The following is a 24,158-nucleotide window of genomic DNA, read 5'->3' on the forward strand; positions in this document are numbered from 1 at the left end:
TCCACCTCTTGATAGCCTTAAATCTGATTGCTATATTATATGGAAACATCCTTTACATTGCGGTGATTACACCGCGATGCAGTTAGAACGCAGCCGTTACAACGCAAGTCGTTACATCGACTTGCGCTGGATGGCGCTATAACCTAAGGAATAGTAAGATTTACTATTCCAACACCTTCCCTACTCTACGTAGACTGGTGTTGGAATAGTAAATCTTACTATTCCTAAGTCCAGTGCCCTCCAGCGCAAGTCGTTGTAACGACTTGCGTTGAAAAAACTGCAATGTTACTTACCGCGATCATTTTGATCGCGTTGAAACATCACATATTCATATTGTATAGCACAGATTATTAAGGTGATCAAGTGAGGGAAGGCAACAGCAGGAAAGGTGATCTGTAAAACATAACATAGGATCTTTTTAAACTGATTTTTCCATTGTCCTCATCGACCGTTGTTGCATGTATATGTGTATATTACCTGGAAAATAAAATAACCCTGGATCAACCTGCGTCCGTTGGTTTAGAGATCAAGCATTCTACTATTCTCTTATTCATCCGATTAATACTGCAATATAAAAGAAGGTTTATCTACCTAAACTTTGTATTGTTACATTTCCTTCACCCTTCCCATAGTCATAAATACCTACCAATTAAACCAAGAAGCCTCACAGGGATTGAACCATCCAGGACTCAACAGTACCCTGTTAAGAATATCGAAAAGAAAGGACATAAAATGTATGTTCCAAGAGCAACAGGCTCTTTTCAAAGTAGATAAAGTAGATCGAGGAATCGTCGATTATTAATTCTCATAACCAATATTAGCTTTTTGATAATTTGCAGGTTCCTTATGTATTTTTCTGTGAAAATTCGACTCAGATTGAATATCACTAATACTGAAAGTAAGCCACGTTCATTCCAACCAGTGGCTTGATATCCTTCATGTATTATTAAGTGTGTCCACTCACTAAGTTCCGGAAAATAATGACAAAACAAATAATCAGAGCAGTTTGAATGTTCTACTCGCTGAGCAGTGAAATGATTCTTTCAGAGTTGTCACTGCAGACCCCCTGCCGTAATCAGCATCTCAAGGGAAACGGGCTCCTGAAACAGTAAATAATGTTTTTTTGTATTTTTTGATGACTGCGGAGATGAGAGATGCTTACGGAGCAAACCTTCACTACGCCTCTGTCTCACAAATTCATAAGTACTAAACTTTGAGTGGTTCACAACACCCTTACCACCAACAAGACTCCTGAAAGCAACAACCGCACAGCAGGACTGCAGACTTGGAAGGCCTGCTTTTCTCTTGTGTTGCCCTGCTTCTCTCTGACTCAACTGAAGGAGAGCTGGACCAAATGATCTCCAAGGACTTTTTGGCTTGCCTCATTTTGCTAAAGACTCAGGGATATCAAAGTCTCTACCCCAGCTTCTGTGCCTGTCTCACTGGAAGTGGCCCAGATACTTGCAACATGGATTTTGACGCATCTCCTATCTGTATGTAAAAGAACCAGCACATCCACCCAGTTACAGGAGTAAAATCGGCGGATCGCATTGGAACCTTCGCTTTTCCTCAAGAGATCATCACATCGGACAGCGTATGGCCGCCGCTGCAGATTGGTGAGATCGACATATCTCCTCGACTGCGTGGCATAAACTGGCACACCACTCATTGCCTTCACTGCTTGGAGAAAATCAATGCATCTTGGTATTTGGGACCAGAAAAGGTACTTCGTTCCCCGAGGCCTGCGTGGGTCCTGTAGATGGCCGGCACTCCATCACAGTCAGCTCGAACTTTGACTTTACCCCAGTCCAGCGTGAGCTAAAGTAACGTTTTTAGCACTACTTGATTCTAAGCGCTTTACTGCATTTATTCTTTTAAAATTAAATATTTCAACTTCTATACATTGGATTTTTGTCATTTTGGTCGTGTTTTGTTTATAATATAACAACATTATTTTATAAACCTGTGTGGAGTCTTTTGTGGTGTATTCATTGTGTTACTCTGTGTGTATATTGCACAAATACTTTACACATTGCCTCTTTAGATGAGCCTGACTGTTCTGTGGTAAGCTACCAGAGGGTGAGCACAGGTTATCTTTTAGTGTGTATCTAGCTTACCCTGACTAGAGTGGTGGTTCCTACCTGGCCTTGGTGCCTACCTCAGCCAACCAGGAATCCCATTTCTAACATTAATGTAGTAAGCTAACTTCATAATTTCATGTCATCCTTTTTGCTATAGCCAGTATTACACCTTCATCAACCCCAACCTTCTTAAACGTTAGTCTTTTCAGACAATGTTTTATATATACATTTTAATCCCATCGCAATGCAGCTTATCCAAGCTTACCTGTTCACCCCAATTTTTTCTTGTTTTTTTATCTCATGGCATAGAAATTGGCAAAGTTTGAGCTAAAAAACCCTACTTTGACCTCTTGACTCCTATTTGGTCAAGCAAGGTATGGGAAAATGGGTAGTGATCCCTTCACATTGCAGCCTATTCTACTAGTAGAACTATAGCATAACAAGCATTTGTGCTAGAGGCTATGTTTGAGAGTGTTTAACAGAGAATCTTCAAGAGTTGCTGTTTTAAGTCGACGGGCATGTGGCTCTGTCATAGTGAGTAAGCAAGCTTTAAAAGAGCATAATAGTGACCACAGTCCTAACATAGAATGTAGAGTTTCCTATCGAAAATTACAAAATCTCTGGATTATACTAAGGGCGAGGAGTCAAGCATTATCACATTTGTTATTCCTAAGCAGTCTGAATCCAATACTATATTAAAAGTGTCAGTCATGTGATGCGATTGCCTTATAATTACTCCACATGAACTGTGGAGTCAGCAGGGACTGATCTAAAGCAAATGTACACATGAGGCACAGTAATAACGGGTTTATTTACATGAGTAAAGATGAATGGTAAAAGGAAGTAATTTCTGCATAGATATTGTGCTTTGGAGGACAGAGATATACCTGGGTTGTGACAACTTCTGGTGTCCTGGATTGAGCTTCATCTTAGCCATGTTGTATAGAATTGTGTAAAACGTGGTCTGCCGGTCGGTTTGGTGCTTGTTTTTTTAAAAACATTTTATTTCTTGACCTGATGTTAGAAAGCATCAAAAAGCATGCCCTTTGCTCTCAGTTAAATCCACGTTTTTGTTTAGGAAATCCTGCATTTCACTTGAAAAAACATACAGCACGTCTTTAATGTGTATTGCATTACCTATCTCACAGATTTGGTCATGTGACCTAAGTACTGTGTATCTACAATGCCAAATGTCATTTAAGGTAACTGAAGAGAGATTTGTGGGTCTTTCACTGGACATTAAAAGATTTAAGGGATTTTGTAACCACTAGCTTTTTTTCCCCATTTATATTTTCAGTTGCTAAGGAAACGTCACATTGGAAATGACATTGTTACCATCATCTTTCAAGAGCCCGGAGCGAAGCCCTTCACTCCCAAGAATATTCGATCACATTTCCAGCATGTTTTCATTATTATCAGGGTTCATGATCCTTGCACTGAAAATGTTTGTTACAGGTGAGTCACAGCTCTGATGGGAACGAAAACCTTTTTGTCTTTGACAACCCAACGTAGACTGGTTTAATGTTTATGCTTAGGGTTTGGTGAAAATTATACCACAAAGAAGTCTACATGCTTGGTAAGAGAATTTGGGCTACCAATGGATTTTAAATGGGGTTTTCATTCTTTTTGTTGTTAAGTTCTCTTGGCAAATCTCTTCCTCTTTTCTTCAAGAGGTAACCAACCTACTTTAAAAAAAAATAGGAACACCGAGCTAGTAATGGGCATGTATTCATTTATCTTATCTACCATAATATATGTGAGAAATTCAGTGATGACATTAACACATAAGGCTCTCAATCAGTGCTTAGGTGAGATAATTCTTGCCCCCATATTCTCAAATGACTTGGATATTTCCTTTATGGTGGCTGAATAATGCATATTCAGTGTTCAGATCCAATGATGTGGTTACACTGGTTTTATGCTTACTCACCACCATTAACGCTATGGGTCTAATAAACTTGAAGTAATTTTTACGTCTGGCTTGACAGCACAGCTGTTGTATAACCTAATTTAAATGGGCCTTTGTCTCCACCCAGGGGAGTATTCCTCACTCACCTCATTCTGTTTAGTGCATCTTTCCATCTCCTAAAGAATGCCTGCATTGCAATACATGAAGGGCTACTTAACATCTCAAAAGTAGTCTGAATCGTCTTGCTTTAAATTCTTTAGGACTCGAATGCATTGTATATCAACAGAATTTCTTTTTTCATTGAAACGTGCTTGTTTTCTGTCAAAACCTAAATGCAAGCCAGAACTATTGGCTTCCTTTTTAGGTCTCTGCTAGACAGTGCATTCACTGTCTCGAAGACACATGTTGTGTTTTTGTCTGTGGACTTTAGCCCGTGCACAGGCTTCCCATTTGCTCGCTGCATCTTCTGTCTCGTATGTCTTTGGCATGCATGGTCATTTCTCTTCTTGAGTTTAGCCCTACTCCCAGAGCATGCACCAAGTACTTGTAAACATTCACTGCTTCTGTTTTTGTGACCATTTTAGGACCTACTTTTTTCTTTCTTTTTCAGCACTTTACACACTACTCGTACCAGCTCCATCTCATGCCCTTTCCTCAGATCATCCCCTCCCCCATCACTGCTTTTCCCTTTGTGGCTGTTTTTCGTTACCCCCACCTCCTCTCTTCCATCATGGGTTGCTCGCACACACCTCCTGGTGCTTGTCCCATCCAGAGATCACCCCTTACTCTGTCACTGCTTTTTCCTTCTTTGCAGCTTTCTGTTTCCTCCACCCTCCCGTCTCTGCTTGCTCCCTCGCACCTCCCATTCTTGCTCTGCCCACAAATCACCCCCTCCCCAGTCAAGGCTTTAAACCCCTGTTGTAGTCCGTTTTGTTCTAGTGAGTGATGGTGTTGTGCCTTTTAAATGTCCTGTTAGTTTGTAGCAGACGTGCTGATTGGAGCATATGTGCACAGCTGCTATTACTTGAAACACTTATAATCTGTTTATTTTCACACGTGTGGGTACTACGTGTGGTGTTGGCAATAGTGTTTTTAGATGAAAAATCAGATCTCAAGTGAATCAAGTATTCTTCATCACAGGGCATGCCAGAGCTTTTAAAGTATCTGTGTAGTCTGCTGTAATTGCATAGCCATATTTCTTCTGTGTGATATGATTGAAGTGCTCATGTCTCACCTTGTTGCTTTTCATTTCATAGGGTGGGACTCTATTTCTTCAAATTTCTCCCGTCCGTACGCTTTCTTACTTTTTCCGCATTCACCTGTGAAATGTCCCCATGTGCCGTTGTTGCTTAACTTGAGTTCTCTTCAAAGGAGCCAGACTGAGTCTTAATGTCATCTAGGTCTCCCTGACCCTTAGTGTCATTGGCAAAAGTAGCCCTTTTAATGTGGTTGCCGATGCGATGCATTTCATCATGTTGACTACTGTAAACTGGCCTAACACTGTAATTCTTTCTGGGGTTTTTTTGTGTGCATTTTTATATTGCGCCAACACCGAAGGCAGTGAAATGCTTTGCATTAGTACCAGTTACTTTTTCTGTGCAATCTTTTTGTAGCACCAACACCACCGAAGGGATTGGAACACTTTACATTAGCACCAGTCACTTAGACAAAGACATGTTCATTTTTTTAGGCACAGGGAGATTAAGTGATTTGCCTAGAATCAAGGATGTTAATCCGACGCCGAAACCCGAACCCTGTGAAAAATATATTTTTCTACATCTCGGCTAGACAGTGCATGTGCTGCTTGGCTTAACAGAAGAGTTGTTCTATCTGTTGGCTTACAGGCCGCCTTTCTTCTACCATTGGTAATCTTCAGCGTAACTCATTTTATTGTATGCCATTCGTCATGGTATGCGAGCGTCATGCCTTCTTTTTGTGTTTGGCCCTCCCATACCGCATGGACCAAGTACATGTCACCTTACACTGCTCCTGGTTTGTCTAGCTATTTTTTCCTTTGTTTTCAAGCACTCCGTAGAAGTACTTGTGCTTTCAGGCCGTCTACCTTACACATATACCACCAAAATGCATGTGCGTGTACATAAACAATTGCATTTCTTTAAAAAACATGAAAAGACGAACAGCACGTTTTTTGCACGATACGATGGTATTGAAGTGCTTGCTCCGTCCTCCGTCTTGCCATGGCGGAACACAAGCCAATGTTATAGGAGCGCTTTAAGTGCTCACCAGTTACATTCTTCAATGACCCATTCATTTTTGTCGCTGATCGTGCTTCAATTCAGGTATTGTTATTAACCATTCATTGTTGCTTCCTTCCGCCCTCTCCCGTAGTTGCTTGCCCGTTTCCCCATCCCCTCCTGCTTCCCTGCTTAACTCCTACCCCCACTACCTCCTTCGTTGCTGCTGCTTTTATTTTTGTTTTTTGTATGATCCGTTGGTATTGGAGCGCTAATGCCATCCTCCATCTTGCCATTGTTCTAACACCAGCTAACGGTATTGGAGCCCATTAAGTTACATTACAAAATGACACATTCATTGCCGTATGTAGGGGGAAGCGTATGTGATTTGCCAAAAATCAGAAACTGTTCAGCCAGCCCCATACAAGCATTGGCAAAGCCAATAGATCTTGGCAATGCCTGAGCTATTAACCTTGTCAATGTAAATGTCTTTAGCCTTGTTTAGCAGTACTTCTGCTGTTCAGCATGGCTGAAAGTAACTGAAACAAGCATTTACAATGCAATGGTTTCGCCTTTGGAAAAGTTAGAGCTATTGGCATTGCTCACGCACAGAGCCCCACACACAAATACACACACACACAGAGCCGGACACACAGAGCCAGACACACACACAGAGCCAGACACACACACAGAGCCAGACACACACACACACACAGAGCCAGACACACACACACACACACACAGAGCCAGACACGCACACACAGAGCCAGACACGCACACACAGAGCCAGACACACACACACAGAGCCAGACACACACAGAGCCAGACACACACACAGAGCCAGACACACACACACAGAGCCAGACACACACACACAGAGCCAGACACACACACACAGCGCCAGACGCCCACACACAGCGCCAGACGCCCACACACAGCGCCAGACGCCCACACACAGCGCCAGACGCCCACACACAGAGCCAGACGCCCACACACAGAGCCAGACGCCCACACACAGCGCCAGACGCCCACACACAGCGCCAGACGCCCACACACAGCGCCAGACGCGCCCACACAGCGCCAGACGCACCCACACAGCGCCAGACGCGCCCACACACAGCGCCAGACGCGCCCACACACAGCGCCAGACGCGCCCACACACAGCGCCAGACGCGCCCACACACAGCGCCAGACGCGCCCACACACAGCGCCAGACGCGCCCACACACAGAGCCAGACGCGCCCACACACAGAGCCAGACGCGCCCACACACAGAGCCAGACGCGCCCACACACAGAGCCAGACGCGCCCACACACAGAGCCAGACGCGCCCACACACAGAGCCAGACGCGCCCACACACAGAGCCAGACGCGCCCACACACAGAGCCAGACGCGCCCACACACAGAGCCAGACGCGCCCACACACAGAGCCAGACGCGCCCACACACAGAGCCAGACGCGCCCACACACAGAGCCAGACGCGCCCACACAGAGCCAGACGCGCCCACACAGAGCCAGACGCCCACACAGAGCCAGACGCCCACACAGAGCCAGATGCCCACACAGAGCCAGACACCCACACACACAGAGCCCCAGAGCAGAATTCCAAGAGCCGCACGTGGGGTCAGTTATGTCATAGCGTACTTAGTAACATAGTAAGGTTCATCCATCACAGTAAGAGACAGTGTGTTATACAGTCTACATAGTAAGGATACACAGGTGCGGAGGACAAGTTAAAAACGGGAGGGGGCCAAACATGGCTGGTTAACAACACACAAATGAAGCGTACTGTCGTTAGGCCTGACTTACCCAGAGCAAAAGGTGCGCTTACTCCTGTCGTCTCCCCGGCGTAGGACACCTCAAGGTGGTTTTCGTAGGGAAAGGGAGAGAGAAAGGCATGGAGATGCACCTACAAACAAAAGTAGTGGGGGAGGAGGAGTGGCCCACCTGGTAAGGGAGAGAGTCTGGAGACCCTAACGGTCAACTCACCGGACCCTGTGAGGTCAGGGGAAGGAAAAGGCAAGGAGGTGCCAAGCCCAAAGGGGTCACCTGCGTGTGGCTCAATCACTCGCCACAGTATCCAAAGGGCGTGGTTCCTTACACCAAGTAAGGGTAGTCCAAAAAAATACCGACATCGAGACCGTCACACCGGAGCCGAATCAGGCCAATGCCCGTCAGGTGACAGGATACGTCCCAAACCGTGCTCCGCCGCGCAGGCAGTAGATGGTGGCATCATGGCAGAGTCCCCCTCGAGCAGTAATTAAGCACGCCAAGGGCACTTGGAAAGAGACAAGCCCACACGCTCTGCTAGTCCGTAGGCAGTGTAGGCTCCGCGTCGGTAACCCCTAGACTCAGGGAGCAGTCCAGGGTAATACTGCTGCCACCCAGTATCGTGAAAGCACTCACCTGTTCTAATTAGAACTAGCGCCGGCAACCTACCCACGCGCTATGTCCGGGTAGACGGGGCAATTCGTGGCACCGCAGTTTAAATGTGAGATGGAGATCGCGCCGAATCCCGCGGGACAACTTGCATCCTGAATACGTCATGGACGACGGGGAGTGAAGCGTACACAGGGAAAAAGGTTACACATTCGGGCAGCCATACTGGAATGCGGGGATCAGTGCCTGGTGTGCCGGGGTGAATGCTATAAATAGCCGGAAAGTAGTGAGATATTATTAAACCCCAAGGTCGGTATGAGTATAAATCACAAAAGTTAATATACAGTAAGGGCTTGGAAAAGCTGGACGCTCAATGTCCATGCCAGGTAACGGGAAGTATAGTAAAATCCCGGGGGACAACGTGCGTCACGAAAACGTCATGGAATGGGGCCTTTAGCTGGTGATTCCAGCAGCTAAAGTGCAAATTCGCCCTCCACCAAAGCTATGTCACCCAGGAACTGGAGGAAGCAGATAGAGGTATGCGCAGCCATAACGACCATTGAGACCCGTGAGGTGCAGCTCAAGCCTACCTTAAACACGGACAGCGGGAGGGGGGCGGGCGGCTACACGCAGGAGTTACACGGACAGCGGGAGGGGGGGCGGGCGGCTACACGGACGGCGGGAACGGACAGCGGGAGGGGGGGGTCGGGAACGGGATAAAAACAAAAGGAAACAGAAAAAATACATTAAGAGCGAAAACGTCAAAATACGTACACATACAAAGTGAAAACACATTTATAAAGAAAATGCTCCTTACCTGATCGCTTCGTGGGAACTCAAATCTTGCAGCCAACTCCAACAACAAACACTTGTAGAAAGAAGAAAACAGGCCGACTCGAGAAAAAAAAATAACACACACCCACCGCCGCGATGACGATCAGAAGTGGGTGGAGAGCGAAAAAATCGCGGGAACGCCCCCGAATCTGGTCCGGCCTTGACGGACAGATCCGGCTCCCAATGGCTAGCCTCCATTTATGGAGCTAGCCAATGGGAGCCGGGGGACGTTCCTGTAGCCCATATTGTAAACATTAGATTTCGCCTGCGCCGAAAAGCTGCGCAGAACGCAGCCTTCGGTAGGCGAAACCTAAAAAGCACTATGAGGAGGCCAGTGCAAGCCACGTCATTGTGTATTTTTGTGTTAGGAGAGGCAGGACAATAAACTCAGCATGGGGAGTGAAGAGATCCTGTGTCGGCTCAGCACCCTGTGATTCTGGGCTTTCATTGACGTTCAGCCATGCTGAACAGCAGATGTGCTGCTATACAACATGGCTAAAAGACAATGGATCGGGCATTGCTGAGAGCTATTGGTTTTGACAGTGCTTGTTTTATATTGACTCGCTGATTGCTGACTTAAAGATATTCTCTTTCCTAGCCACCTGCAGAGATATTTGACTCTATCTCTCCTCTTGCTGAGTACATCGGGAAGTGTCAATGCCTACTTGTTTCAAGTCTCGCTTTACTCATCATTACCTAATCTGTGAGGTAGAGGAGACAGGAGAAAACATTTTCCTAAATGACATAAAAACCACCAATCAATGCTTTATAAACTTTCAAGACACCAAAGCACCCACATTTCATAATAATTTCGAGGCCTTGGTGTCTGATTCTGTGTTTGTCTGCTTAGAGGTAAACATGTGTTAAATCCAGACGTTTGTGCACTTACCTACAATTGGAGCCTAGAGAAATTGTATGACTTGCCACATTGTCTAGATAGGTGGAGGGCTGTCCATGATATGGCCAATTCAAACGGGCCCGCCAAAACTTCTCTGTACATCACAAATAGGATCTCAGTTTGGTCACTGTTTTTGCAGGGTCACTTCTAAACCAGCAATTGTTTCGCAGAAGTGAGATAATTAGTGAAGTATCTTCAGTTTTCCTTATGAATAAACATAATTTTGGAGGAAAGGAAAGGTGTTCATGTTTGTACTTCTACAGTTAATGTACAGTGGTAGCTAATTTGTAGAAAGTTAAATTTGAGTTATTGTGATATAAGGGGTGCCAGGGTAGATATCGGCACCCTATTACATTTTCTCTACTAGTACACATCCGAGGGTCAGAGATGATGCAGAGGTTTGTTGCTAACAGTCTGCCGATCTATGGCAAAGATCATTAAACTCATTGTAGGAATGTGGAGTATTATGTAGTAAGGCTGGGTAGGCTCCACTATTTAATACTCTCACAATACCCTAAAGATGGCTCTTGGAACCACTCTAATACATTCTTAGATCAGTTCTCGTAGTATGGCAAAGGGCAGTCATGCTTTACTAGATGAACATGTGTTAGGCATTTCAGAGTGATGATAAGTAATTGACACAATTCGAAAGAAATACAAAACCACTTTATACAAATAAAGAGTGGTTTTATGTAAATTTAGGCACCAAAACTAAGTCAATCTGATAAGTATTACCAGAGTTATGGATTTTAGAAGGTAAAATAAATCTCTGCAAATCAGTGCGGCAAAACTTTACTGTTAAGGTCAATGGGAAAAAGCATTAGTGACAATCGGTCACTTGCAGGTCGATTTACATGGAACCCACTGGTGGCTAAGGTGATGTGGGTCCCTGGAACAAGCCACAACAGTCAGTTTGATATTACCTGGCTCGAGAGGCTGGAGTGCAGAGTTGTACTTGCTGTCCTTGGTGCTGAAGAGGGCGCAGCAGCAGGGCTGGTCTCACCGCTTGAACACTGCCGGAGAGGGAATGGGTGCAAAAAGTCGACAACAGGGCCACTGCTGTGGTCGATTGAAGGTGCTGCGGTATTCCCTCATGTTGCTGCGTCGAGTAAAGGTGGTGGTTGCCGGACTGGCCACTAACAAACCTTGGCAACTGGAAGATCAGCAATAAGTTATTTCGATGTTTAGGAGCCCTTGGCTTCCATTGGTCTCATGCTAAGAGTGGCTGGATTTTCCTTCCTTCACAAATGTGTCCCTTTCTGCTGGGCCTAAATCTCCCACCCTTAGGGACAGGACCTCTAGGATCCTTGGGTTGGGCGGCGCCCTGAGTGACCACCCCTCCTGGAATCAGACTATCCTCTGGGATGTCAATGCCTAGGATACAATCTAGGGGGAGGTTAGGACTGACAACCGCCCTATGCTAGTTACGGGTACCCCCTCTTTTTAGGGGCACTAAGGCTGCAGGTCTGTTTGTGACCTCTCCTGGCTCCTTGCTTCTCCTGGCACGTACTGATCTGGGGACACTAACCTGTCAACCACCATGGTATGAATGGTACTTGTGTCTCTCAGGGGTGTGGTGGGGATCTCATTCATCTGAGTGCAGTGGAAATGCTCATTATCACCCTCAGGGATCATCAGCTTACCACCTGAACTTTTCTCCCAGTTAAAAGCTATGAGGCCCTGACCATCTGAAGTGACCTCCCCAAAGACCACACTGGCTAGCCCAGTGTTAACCTTCCGGGGCAGGCTGCATCCCCTCTGTAGCGCCCTGCTGTTTGCATTCAAAGCACAGCCTATTGTCCAAGAGTTTATTTAGCCCTAGGTCCCCCTTACTCTGCGTGCCATAGATGGGGTCGGGACTGGCCATCAACAAGCCGTGGCAGCTGTAAGGTTAGCAAGAAGTTATTTTGACATCCGGAGGTCCAGGGGAATACGGTAGCTGCCTGAAACTTGCTGGAGGGAAGGACTGCGTTTCCCGCAATGCACTGGACCATCCACTTCTGGACGATCCCTTAGAGGGCCCGATGGCCAGCGATACTTTGGTTCCGTTATGATTTTTTTTTACCTGCGGACTGCAGGGGACTAGTGCCACTAGTCTAAGGTAGTCTGGGGTTGCCTTTGGCTCTCAAAGTGATTCCTCTGTCAGGGGGAACCAGTCTTTGGTACAGGACGAGTCACAGTCGTGCAGTATCAGCATGATTGCCACAGGTGCAGAGTATTACACCTTTATTTTGTTCAAGTCCTGTTGTCTCCGACTCTGGTTTATTCTTTCTCCTCTGTTGCAATTCGAATCAGAACTGAGGTTCTGGTGCCAGGAGTACCCCTTAAATCATATATTTAGGGGCATTAGGGGTGTGGGTGCAGGTAGCCAATGGGCTACTAACCCCAACAGCTAATCTGCCCCTGAGGTGACCACATCCGGGGGTGTGTGTCACCTTTTCCACCCAGAAACCTCTATTCTGTCACTTTTACAAAAATGGCAGAAGCCTTCCTTATCTGTACAGAACAGTTAGCCCACTCTGGGGGTGTAGCTAGCCTTTTGGGTGTGTACACCTCCTGAGTGCATAGTTTTTTCACCCGCCCGAGTGCAAATGTGGCAAGGGGAAGGCTGGTACCTCCTTTGGGACACAGCCTGAATGAATATCAGAGGCGGTGTAAGCTTTGAAGCTCACCACCTTGAAGTGTCACTTCACTAGCCATCCTGTCAGGGAGGAAGGTGTAACCTCCTTCTTGATTAGGCCTTTCTTTCTGGGAGAGTTCACACCTTCTGGCAGAGGGTCAGATTCTTGTATTGGCGGCAGAAGCTGCAGGCTAACAGTCAGAGCACAGGTAAGGCACAGGCAACCAGGTGGCCAACCTCTAAGGTAGCCACCTGGGTGCATGCCACACTGACTCTGACAAGAGAATCATGTCCGAGGTGATAAGGCAAGTTGTTTGATACCAAACATGACCTATTTCAACAGTATTATAATGGAGCTGACAACTTTAGGGGTGCCTGGGTGCCAGCTCATAGCTATTCTTTGGAGCGCTGATCACTTATAGTAGCCCTTAATTGAAAAGGCTACTATAGGGGCATATAGGCTTGCACTTATGCGTCCACACATAGCTCACTTTCCTCTGGTCTCCGCCCCGTTCCGCAGCAGCAGTACGCCGATTGAGTGGAGGGTGTGTTTCTGGACATACTGGAGGTTTCACCACAGGTCCGGTCACCTACTCTATGGCAGATCTTTTTTCTATTCAGGGGATTCTAAGCCCTTGCAGACACTCTCCATGTACCACTCTGGAGGGGCCTTTCTGCTGTTTACACTGTGGCTTTAATTCCTGGACGTCCCCTATACCCCCGGTACCTCTCCTAGCACTAGCCCTAAAATAAAACTTCTCAGTCTAAATGGTCGGTCCTTAGTTAAACACTTTGCAGATATTTACAACTTAATACAGGATGAAGCCCTGGATGTCCTCTCTTTAACCGAGACATGGCTGTCTGATGAGAGCGTGGCCGAACCAGTTCTGGCGCTTCCCTCAGGCTTCAGTATTAAAACGCTCAACAGAGAGACTAGAGGGGGCGGTATTGCAGTGATTTTCAAGTCATCTTACTCCTGCAACTTCGTGAGGGAGTCCCTGGTTGGGTGCGAAGCAGCACGCTTTGGGATTTATTTTAATGCTAATTACACTTTGACAGTCTTACTGATCTACCGCCCGCCAGGGCCGTCCAAAGAGTTTAGAGCTGCACTTGTCGATGCTGTGGGTCCCTTAGCCATGAGAGCGGCCAATTTCAGTATCTTTGGGGTTTTGAATTTGCATTTGGACAATCCTACGGATGCTGACATGGGTAACATTTTGGCTGACTTGGCGGCATGTCAGCTATCTCAATTGGTGCAAGGTCCTACTCACTCTGCAGGCCATTTATGGGACCAAGTTTTTTCTAATCTTGCCTCCCTGACTGTCCACTCCCCCTCCCCGATGTGCTGGTCTGATCACTATCTTATAATGATGACACTCTCTGGGGTTGGGCCCACGAGTAGGATGTCTCAGAAGCACTTACTCAAGCGCCCCTGGAATAAACTTGACATCGCTCATTTCCAAAGCCTCCTCTCTACAACTTTGCCCTGGTTTCCTGCTGACTCAGAATCTGCCGATAAATCCTTGTCGGGCTGGATACTTGGCGTCCTGGACTCTCTCATTCCAGTAAAGTGGTCTAAAAATTGCAGTACCAAAGCAAGTCCTTGGTACAATGCTAAGCTTACCTCCATGCGCACATAGTGCAAAAGGCTGGAGAGAGCATGGAGAAGGGACTATGACCCTAACCTGAAGAAGCCCTATCAGACAACGATCAAGCAATATCATAGGTCTATCCAGTCGGAACGGGCTACCTACTATGCTGAGATCAAGAGCAGTGCTAATCCATCTAAAAGTATCTTTTCGATACTGAAAGAGCTGAAATCATCGACGGCCCGGCTACCCTGATATCATCAGATGAGCACTGTGACGCTCTAGCCTCCTTTTTTGTAGAGAAGGTGGAAAAAATCTATAAATCTTTCCCCCAGGCTGCGTCAAGTTCTGATTCTGTGCATCGACCTCCGATTCTATGCACTCTGACCACTTTCCTCCAATCTCCCAAGAGAAGCTGTCCTTGTTATTTAGCAAAGTCAAGTCTGGTTCCCAGACAGACCCTCTCAAGATGGCCTGTTGTATGAAAGTTCTACCTGTGCTCATTCCACCGTTGAGCCAGGTGATTAATTTATATGTCTCTACGGCTGTTGGCCAGAGCCCCTGGAGACATGCTAGGGTGGTACCCTTGCTAAAAAAAACAACCTGGACGCTGCCAAACCAGAGAGTTTCTGCCCCATCTCCCTCCTTCCTTGGGTCTCCAAGATCTCTGAGGCCTATGTCAAACCATCTTGACGTGGGCATCTGGAGGAAAATAATATACTAGACCCCTCTCAGAATGGCTTTCATCCTGGTCACAGCACAGTATCTGCTCTACTTGCTGTGACCGAACATCTAAGATGGGCCCTGGATGAGGGTCGTACATCGGCACTGATTTTATTAGATCTCAGTGCAGCGTTCAACACGGTCTCCCATCAGATGCTGCTGAGGTGGCTGGAAAAGGTGGGCTTAGTGGGCTCTGCTCTGGATTGGTTTGCTTCCTTTCTTTCTGAGAGGACCTTCCAGGTAGCCCCCCCCCCCCACCTTTGTTACTAAAGTTTGTGCCACCAAACAGGGGGTGCCGCAGGGCTCCGCTTTGAGCCCTACCTTCTATAATTTGTATGTTCAACCACTGGCGACTGTGGCTAAGAACAGAGGGCTCACAATCGTATTGTACATAGACGATACTCAGTTGGTACTCACACTCTCCGATGACATCACTCCGGATGCTTGTAAGTTTCGGAGCGATCTCGATGCCATCGCGAAATGGATGACTGCCAACTGTCTCCAGCTTAACGCCGGCAAGTCAGAAGTACTGCTGGTAGGGAGAGACTCTGAGCTGTGGAGTGAGCATTGGTGGCCTGCCATGTTGGGCTGGCACCTGCCCCTAAACAGGTTGTAAAAACATAGGTGTTTGGATCGGTACCGCCCTTAGCTTTCGAACTCAAACCAAGAAGGTGGCAGGGACCTGTTTGGGGATACTTAGGGGGCTCAAACCATTGTTAGTTTTTTTTATCCCCCTATTAGGCAGGTCATCGTCAACGCTTTGATTCTGTCAAGATTGGACTATGGCAGTTCTCTTTATTTGCGGGCTAGCAAGTCTGAAATTGTCAGACTGCAAAGGGTCCAGAATGTGGCGGCCCGAACTCTCCTTGGCCTACCGAGGAGATGTACCACATCTAGTGCCATTCGTCGTCTTCATTGGTTGCTTGTGGCAAAACGCTTAGAGTTCAAGGCTCTATGTATTATATTTAAAATCCTGAACTTCTCTTCCCCAGGTATTTTGGCCAATCTGCATACATTCTACATCCCTTCACGCCAACTTCATTCTATGGGAAGCATCTAGTGGTTGTCCCTTGGGTGAAGAGGGTCCGTGCTGGAGGGCGCTCCTTCCGTGTTTTGGCTTTGAAACTTTGGAATGCGCTCCCTACTTCCATCTGCAGCCTAAAGACCTATTTGACATTCCTTAAAGCTGTCATAAATTCCTCTTTCCTCCTTTGAAGGCTGTCTCCTTGCTACTAGCTGTGCAGTTTCTGCAATCCGCTCCGGGACGCCCCTTTGTTGGGGCAGCGTGCGGTTTACAAGTGCATATAACATAATAACAAATAAAATAACTGGCTGGCATATAAAAATAATGCTTTGAACTTGCCACACATGCTGAGTGCAAAGTAGAGTTTGAGCAGTTTGCCATGCTCCTGCAGTCTGCAATGGCAGGACTGCTGTCATCGGTTTACCTGGGTCGCTCAGGGTGGCAAAAACAGTGCTTCAGTCCCTGATGAACCCTTTAACACCCATACCCTGGGTACCACTCGTACCATTTACCAGAGACTTATAGGGGTGAAAGTTCTTGCCAATTGGAGCTGCCAATTCCCATGTATCTGTTTTAGGGAGAGAACACTGGCACTGGGGCCCTGGCTATCAGGCTTCAGTGTACTTTTGGAGTTGAAAACTAGCATTTAGTAGTCCAAGTGGGGGGACAAAACCGGGGACAACTCCAAAAAGCCTGTTTTCTTACACTCATGAAAACCGCCCACTGTTTCTGGCTTTGGGACCCATTCCTATTAAATTCCCCCTCGCATATTTTTCCTTTAGATGGAAAGTTCAGTCCGCTTTCATGTGCTGCGAATTGGGAAACAGTCGATTTGTTTTAGTTTCCTTTTCATCATGGTTTTGGAAACTTTTATTGCACTCAGCCACTATTCATATTTTTTCGGCTGTTACTGTGATCTCTGGCACATTGAATCGTCATTTAATTCACACCTTAATTCCCTCTTGTGGCATAGTACTGCAGTGATATGCAGTTACATTAATGGAAACTGCTGATAACACTTCAAGATATGTCATTTTTTTATTGGTTATAATACCTCATTAGGTTTGGATTCTGACTTAATTGCACTGTGTAGTCTCTTAATTCCTCCTCATAAAAATTTGGGCAGAGTTCCAAAACCAGCTTGACAGCGTGAGCTCGATAGAAGGTTCTCAGAGATTGTTGCCCTGGTGCAATTAAAGTCATCCAATAAAAGCTTGCTAGTACATAGACTTGGACTTTAGTTTATTTGTTGTGATCTGTGACTGTGCGGTTTTGATGGTCTGGTCAGCCGAAAGTACTTATCAAAATTGCCATTTAAAGAAAACGCAGTGCATGCTGCTTTGTGTCCCAGAGACCATTATCAATTTAATATTCTAACCACTACTCGGCAGACCTGAACATGATTAGAGTGAATGTATGCAGAAAGCTAGCAAAGGAATGGAAGTAGAAATAACGGATGAGCTTGACATGAATGTTCAATCAATTTATTTTTCCTCTTAAACATATTGTATATGTTAAGTAACTCCTTTATCTTCAACAGTACTACACAGTCCGCTAAAAGTTGACTTAGCATGTGTTTTATTTTTCAAAGATTGATTTCTCAAAACAGCAGTAATTTTGGCTACAAATCTCTCTGCTTGCCATTTCTAGGACTGATGCAAATTTTGGCTAATTATGCTTCGGAATCTCTGTGCTTTAAAAATAATGTGATCAAAACTGTGCTCCTTTCTCTACAGTATGGTGCATGGCTTTCAGTTCTCTCTGCTTAATAAATGATCATTGGATGTTAATCTGATGTAGTTTATGGTGATTCGAGATAACATTGTACTGGTACATGACTGATCTTAATGATTCTTCTTTTCATTCTAAAGCGTGGCTGTGACTAGATCCAAAGATGCCCCACCATTCGGACCTCCAATACCAAATGGAGTTATGTTTCACAAGTCTGATGTCTTCAGAGACTTTCTTCTGGCCAAGGTGATAAATGCTGAACATGCAGCTCACAAGTCAGACAAATTTCATACCATGGCAACACGAACGCGGCAGGAATACCTCAAGGATCTGGCTGAAAACAGTGTCACCAACACACCAATAGATTCCACTGGAAAGTTCAATCTCATATCCCTAACACCAAAAAAGAAAGAAAAGACGAAGGCTCGGGTTGGGGCAGAACTCTACAGCAATGGAGCGATCGCTTGGCATGTTACAACTCAAGATTTTGCACAAGGTGTAGAAATTCAATGCATCTTAGGGATCTCCAATGAATTTATAGTCTTGATTGAGCGAGGCACCAAGGAAGTGGTATTCAATTGCTTCTGTGGGGATGTGATTGGATGGACCCCAGATAATCAGACTATCAAAATCTTCTATGGAAGGGGAGATCACATTTTTGTCCGAGCCTCAGATGGCAGCGCAGAGGATATCAATGAAATTGTGCAGAGGTTAAAGGTAAGGCGTAGCACCGATTCTCATTTTTGCAAATGTAATTTGGGTTGAACCTATGAAAACTATTTTCTGGTAGATCTCAAAACTCTTAATTATTTCCACTTATGTAAGGGTGAAAAAACTCACTTGTCCAATTTGAACTCAAATTGTCATGCTGTTCACAAAACTATCATACAAATAACTGTAGAGTATTTGTTGCTGGATGAACATCAGTTCTTCTAAACTTTCCCCTCCCTTTCTTCCTTTGTGTTGTGGCTTTTATTGTGGTATGTACAGATTAATTACATTTGAATGTCCACAGAAACGTTTCTTAAGAAGTCTTAAAGCAGCAGTACTACCAAAAGAAAGCATCACATTTCTTGTTCCTAATATGATTTATTTATTCACCGATTCTTTTTTGTGTCTTTTACCCAACTATGAAGCTGATACTCTGGGAACTCCCTTTTTTTTTTTAAACCCTTTTTTGCTGTGCCAGGAAGTTGTATGCACCTAACACCTTACTACTAGTTTTTTTGATGTTGTGCTGTCATTTCCTCAAACATTTTCTATGCAACATGTATTGGAATGCCTCAGTGTGCCAATAACGGTTTCTTGGGAAGATGTACAATTAGTTGTATTCTACATTTGTCACAACAGTCTTTCTCAAACTGATCAAGTAGACTTTAGGCCTAACTACAGCAGGGTATTTGGTTGAGCTAGGCCCGTAACCGATTTCAGTAACTGATGTATTTGTTCTTTCAGGACAGAAGCAGGAAATGGCAATCTTTCTCAGGTGAGGTGTGTCAGTCTACCTTGCATGAAAGGTGCTAGCATTAAAGCAAGTCAAAGACAAGACTGATCAGAGCAGTTTGGACGCATCTTGTCTGACTGGGACAATGTGGTGGCAAGCTGTCATTTACTGACCCAAGATCTTCAAAATGCCACAGCTTGTCGGAGAAGAAATGAGTAGTAGTTTGAATAATCTGGAACTCATATTTATCTGCATATTAAGAAGAAGCAGTTTTGAGTTTCTGTAGTATTTTTCAGTCTTGAGAAAACAATGACCGACAGATGAGATCCTTAACATTTTAATCCGGTAGCAGACCCATTGATGGTCTATACTGCTAATGAAAGGAGAACGCCACATTTTCCCCTGACCGTGGTCCCTAATAGGGATTAGAAGGTGATGTATGCCAATAGCAATGACTCATTATCCGAGGCCCATGGCTATAATAACGGTTAAGTCGACAAATAGTTTGCTTTGTTATTATTGTGTCCTTTGGGAAATAATAGGAAATATATGGGTTATTTGCCTGAGGCACTGATTAAGAGGAAAAGAAAAGTGGTTTAGTCTGGTTATGATGGTTAGATCAGGTACTGGCAATGCCAGGAGGGCTGGCTTTCATATGCTGTACCCTGCACTCTCACAGACACACCACTCACCCTGCATTCATTTGGGTAGAATCTTTAAGTTTGGTGTACTAGGAAAATGAGAGAGCACAAAGAAAGAATATCTGCCCCCTCTGGTTTGATGAAACATTGGTACAGTTAAGAGTGCATGAGTAGAGGATAAACCATGTGAGAGGGCATGGTGGACTGAATCATACAGCTGAGATGCTCAGGACAGGTGGCAGCAAGTGCCTAATGCACAGTATCTTAAAGAAGGTCTCCTTATTCACTGGTAACCAGTGGAGGAAGCCCATCTGGAAAGTGACCAACATGACAGCTATGTTTTGCACGATAGATAAATATTTGGTAAGCTTAGCAAGATAACATTCTTATAATCAAAACAGGATGCAAAAGTTACCTGGGTCATTGACCATCTTCCTTCAACAGCGAGGCAAGGAACAATTTTCCTTATGAACTTTAAAAGGAAGTAACATGTATCAATGATCTTATTGACATGCGGACAGAAGGTAGGATTATATTGATAGTGATACCAACATTTTTGGTCACAGTATTGGGCTAGGAGAGGGCCAAGAACCAGTGATTAACAAGTTTTCCCAGAACCAGCACCTTTGTTACAAAATTCCTCAAAACACGCAATAACTCTTAACCAACATCTAGTCTTTTACTAAAAAAAAGTATTTTAATTTAAGCACAACTAAATTCTAAACATAACATAGCAAATTTAGTCAATGATTTAGAGACCTGTCACCACCCGACCTTGGGAACTGTGTCAAAGATATCTTAGTGTTAAAGAGTGCATAGACCCTCCCTATGGTGTTTGTCAGTAGATGTTGTCCCTGTTCTAGTTGTCACCAAGTTCTCAATGTAAAGCCACTTTCCTGTTGTATTTCTCAGTGTAAACCTACCTCCCTGTGCATTTATTAAAGAATTCACTTTGTAAAACCTACTTCTCCAGAGTTGATTGGGCTTGGGGAAGGTGGGGGCTGGGGGTGCTGGGCTATGTTATAAACTTCGATATGAGCAACCCTAGAAGATAACACACTATAAATCCACTTCAAACCAGTGAATTCTCTGTTCTTCAAAATCTGAAATACTTACAAGCTTCAAGCAGAATTACAAACTGCAAGGCCTCTCCTTTAGAGGCCTTGCAGACTAACCTGGGTGCAGATCACATATCCTAAATAAATATCACAGGAGGCAACAAACTGTATAAATGTAGTTTTCTCCAGTTACCTGTGTGCTACTAGGAGACATTTTGTGCAGTAGCAGGCTCTAACACTAAAAACCAGCAATGCCCCTGTGTGGGTCGATTACAATACACAAAGCTTTACATGATCAGCAAAGTTAGGCCTAAAGGCTTTAGGTCACAATATAAAATGAGCGGGCTACCACCATTGTTCCAACTTTTAAAAACAAATGAAGTAAACCTGCTGGCTTTCACATTAACAAAACATGTCCAAAGTCTACGTTGACATGAATTGAAATCTTCTTGTGGAGATACCAAGCATTATCTCTTATGACCAAATCAAAAAGAGACATCTGTACTCAGCCTCTTACGATTACCACTGTCTGAGTTCAGATTCGCCCAGAGACCAAGATCCTACTATTCAGGAAACTCCTTAAAACCTATTTGTTTCCTCAGTAGTGAGTAATCGAGTCTCTCCTTCTTGGTCTGTCGCGCCGGGATGCCCTCGGGTAAGCTGAGCGCGTTACAAGTTTCATATAATAATAATAATAATAACAATCGAAAAAACCCTTACTGTGGTATTTGTCGTATGGTTCAAAATGCAAAGCCTCTTCCTGTTTCCTTTGTTCCGAAGGTATGAAGAGAATTTCATATGAAAGAAAGAGGTTGTACTTCTTTTAAAGCGTGGGTCCTGTTCTTCAACTGAAAGACATTACACAATATGTATGCTTCAAAAGCTTTGATATTTTTACTTTGGAAGAGCAGTATCCCCCATGCTGATCTTGAGCATTTGTTTGTTCCCTATGGTGGTGTTAAATCAGTGGCTATAGCCACTATTTATTTTTAGGAGTTGTTTATATTGCACAAAGCTAACACCAGACTTTAGGGAAGTGTTTTATATAAAGGAAGTTATCGCCTGTTGTCATGTGTGAGTTATAAAAGAAAGAGCAGACACTTAAAGAAGCAATTTATAGAATTAACTATTGTTCTGAATTCACTAAGTCGGCACTAAAAGCATTTTTGTGAATTTTAGAATGTAAAAGCGTCAAGTTAAGTACTGTGTATACCAGTCTCTTGCACTTTCATCATGAGAGGGGGTATAGACTCCTGTATTTCCAAATTCTCTGACATAAGACTAGTAAAGGCTCCTCTTGACTGTGTGCTCATTCTATAAGAAGAAAGTCAGCGTCATTGTTGTCTCAAAGATATGTACCTATCTCTGACATTTGATAGGGGGACCTTGAGGGCTACTCTGTTTTCATCAACTATTACTTTACAGACATCTCTTGAAAAGATGTGGCTTATGGCCATGAAATGGTGCTACAACAAATGTCCTTGAAACTTGGAGAAGGATACGCTATCCAACCTCCTCCCAGCAGTTGAACCTTTGTAAAAAAAAAAATCCCAAACAGTTGAGAACCAGGGACAGCACGACGGTAGAGTAGGGAAAACGTTACCTCTAGCGTGATTCCAGTATGGTTATATTTGCTGTCTTTTTAAAATATAACCATACCCACCCACACAGCGCTACCCCATATAAATGCAGCCTACGCCCTTTTACACGAGCACACACACCGTCCTCCCCTCTCTCTCTCTCTCTCTCGCTCTCGCTGACACACACCCTTTCTCTCTCTGCTTTGCTACAAACTGCATATCAGGAAATAGTTAAGAACTGGATGTGGCGATATGTGACACTGGTAAAGCCTGCACAAGCGGAGGGACTCTTGCATGTTGAATGCATCCATTTATTTTAAAGGGACATCGTTCTTTTTCTTAAACATTTCTGTTATTTCCCAATTAGTTATGATGTTGAGAGATTAAGGTCCAAGACTCTCTCCTGAATCACTATAAATGTGATTTTTCCTATAGTGACCCTGCTAGGAGAGTCTCTTGAGCCTCCTTGACTGAACACAACCAAGAACACCAGTAAGGTTAGAGCATAATAATTGGGGAGTCATTCCGTCCCTGTATTTGAATTGATTGAAGCACCTCATTAATCCTTGAAGCTACTTTATCTGATGTACTTCTTACCAGCTTAGTAGGGCATTTACTCAGTTACTGGTACTGAGGGAGGTCTTGCTACAAAAACACAGCCTCTGGGAAGCTACCAGCCTCCTCTTCTGCTGGTAAAAAGAAACTGAAGAAGTCTGGTAAAAATGGACGTTCGATCCTAGCATTCTGTGGTTTGCATGTATGCCTCACAGTATAAACCAGCTTTAGCATGAGCATAGATTTTCTGTATCGCAGTATAGCTCCTTTGATCAAGATCCGAAACATTATTACTGGTGAGGAGATTAATTTCTCACATATATCCTGGCTTGAAGTCATTAGTCTGTATGAGGCCATGTCTGAACCACCGGCAACCATTTCTTGGTAAGTAACTAGATATTTTCCTCCCAGGTCTCGTTTGTAATGCTAATATTGTTTTTGTGAAAGGTTTTCTCAGGAGACATTACTCAACGATCTTTCATCAAGAACTTCAATATTTAGAATGTATTGGAATGATGAACTTGCCTATATCCTTCATGTGTTTATTTCCTATGAAATGCTTAAAGTGGAAGTCCAGTTTACAACTTACTTGCCCAGTATTTTTTTGGTAGTGCTACTGCTTTGTTGTGCCCCCCCCCCACCCCCCTTCCAAAATCTTGGCTAAGTAAATAATCTTTTTTAAATTTGCAACCTTTTATCCATCACAAAGTTGGCAGATATCCTCATTAAAAAGAAAAGTCCTTGATACCATCCGATAGTTTGCATTCTCAACAGCGATCCGCATTTGTGATGGTCTGATGTGTGCTCTTAATGTTAATTGTACAGCAGGATGTTTATGATGTTTTGTTCAACCAACTCAACCCTGCATGTCACACTTGAAGGTGAACTATGTTGATT

The 24,158-nt window shown here is 44.5% G+C and overlaps 1 protein-coding gene across 2 annotated transcripts in view; it reads left to right on the forward strand.

Annotated features, from left to right (window-relative positions):
* SIPA1L3 (signal induced proliferation associated 1 like 3) overlaps positions 1-24,158 on the forward strand; it is a 780,343-nt gene that overhangs the window by 388,197 nt on the left and 367,988 nt on the right. For both annotated transcript variants that reach the window (XM_078660667.1, XM_078660669.1), the window contains exons 8-9: positions 3,379-3,536; positions 18,124-18,700. In XM_078660667.1, coding sequence (XP_078516793.1) covers positions 3,379-3,536; positions 18,124-18,700 — 735 coding nt within the window. The remainder of the gene's footprint in view (positions 1-3,378; positions 3,537-18,123; positions 18,701-24,158) is intronic.

The sequence above is a fragment of the Lissotriton helveticus genome, chromosome 9, assembly GCF_964261635.1.
Source record: "Lissotriton helveticus chromosome 9, aLisHel1.1, whole genome shotgun sequence".
Taxonomy (NCBI): Eukaryota; Metazoa; Chordata; class Amphibia; order Caudata; family Salamandridae; genus Lissotriton; species Lissotriton helveticus.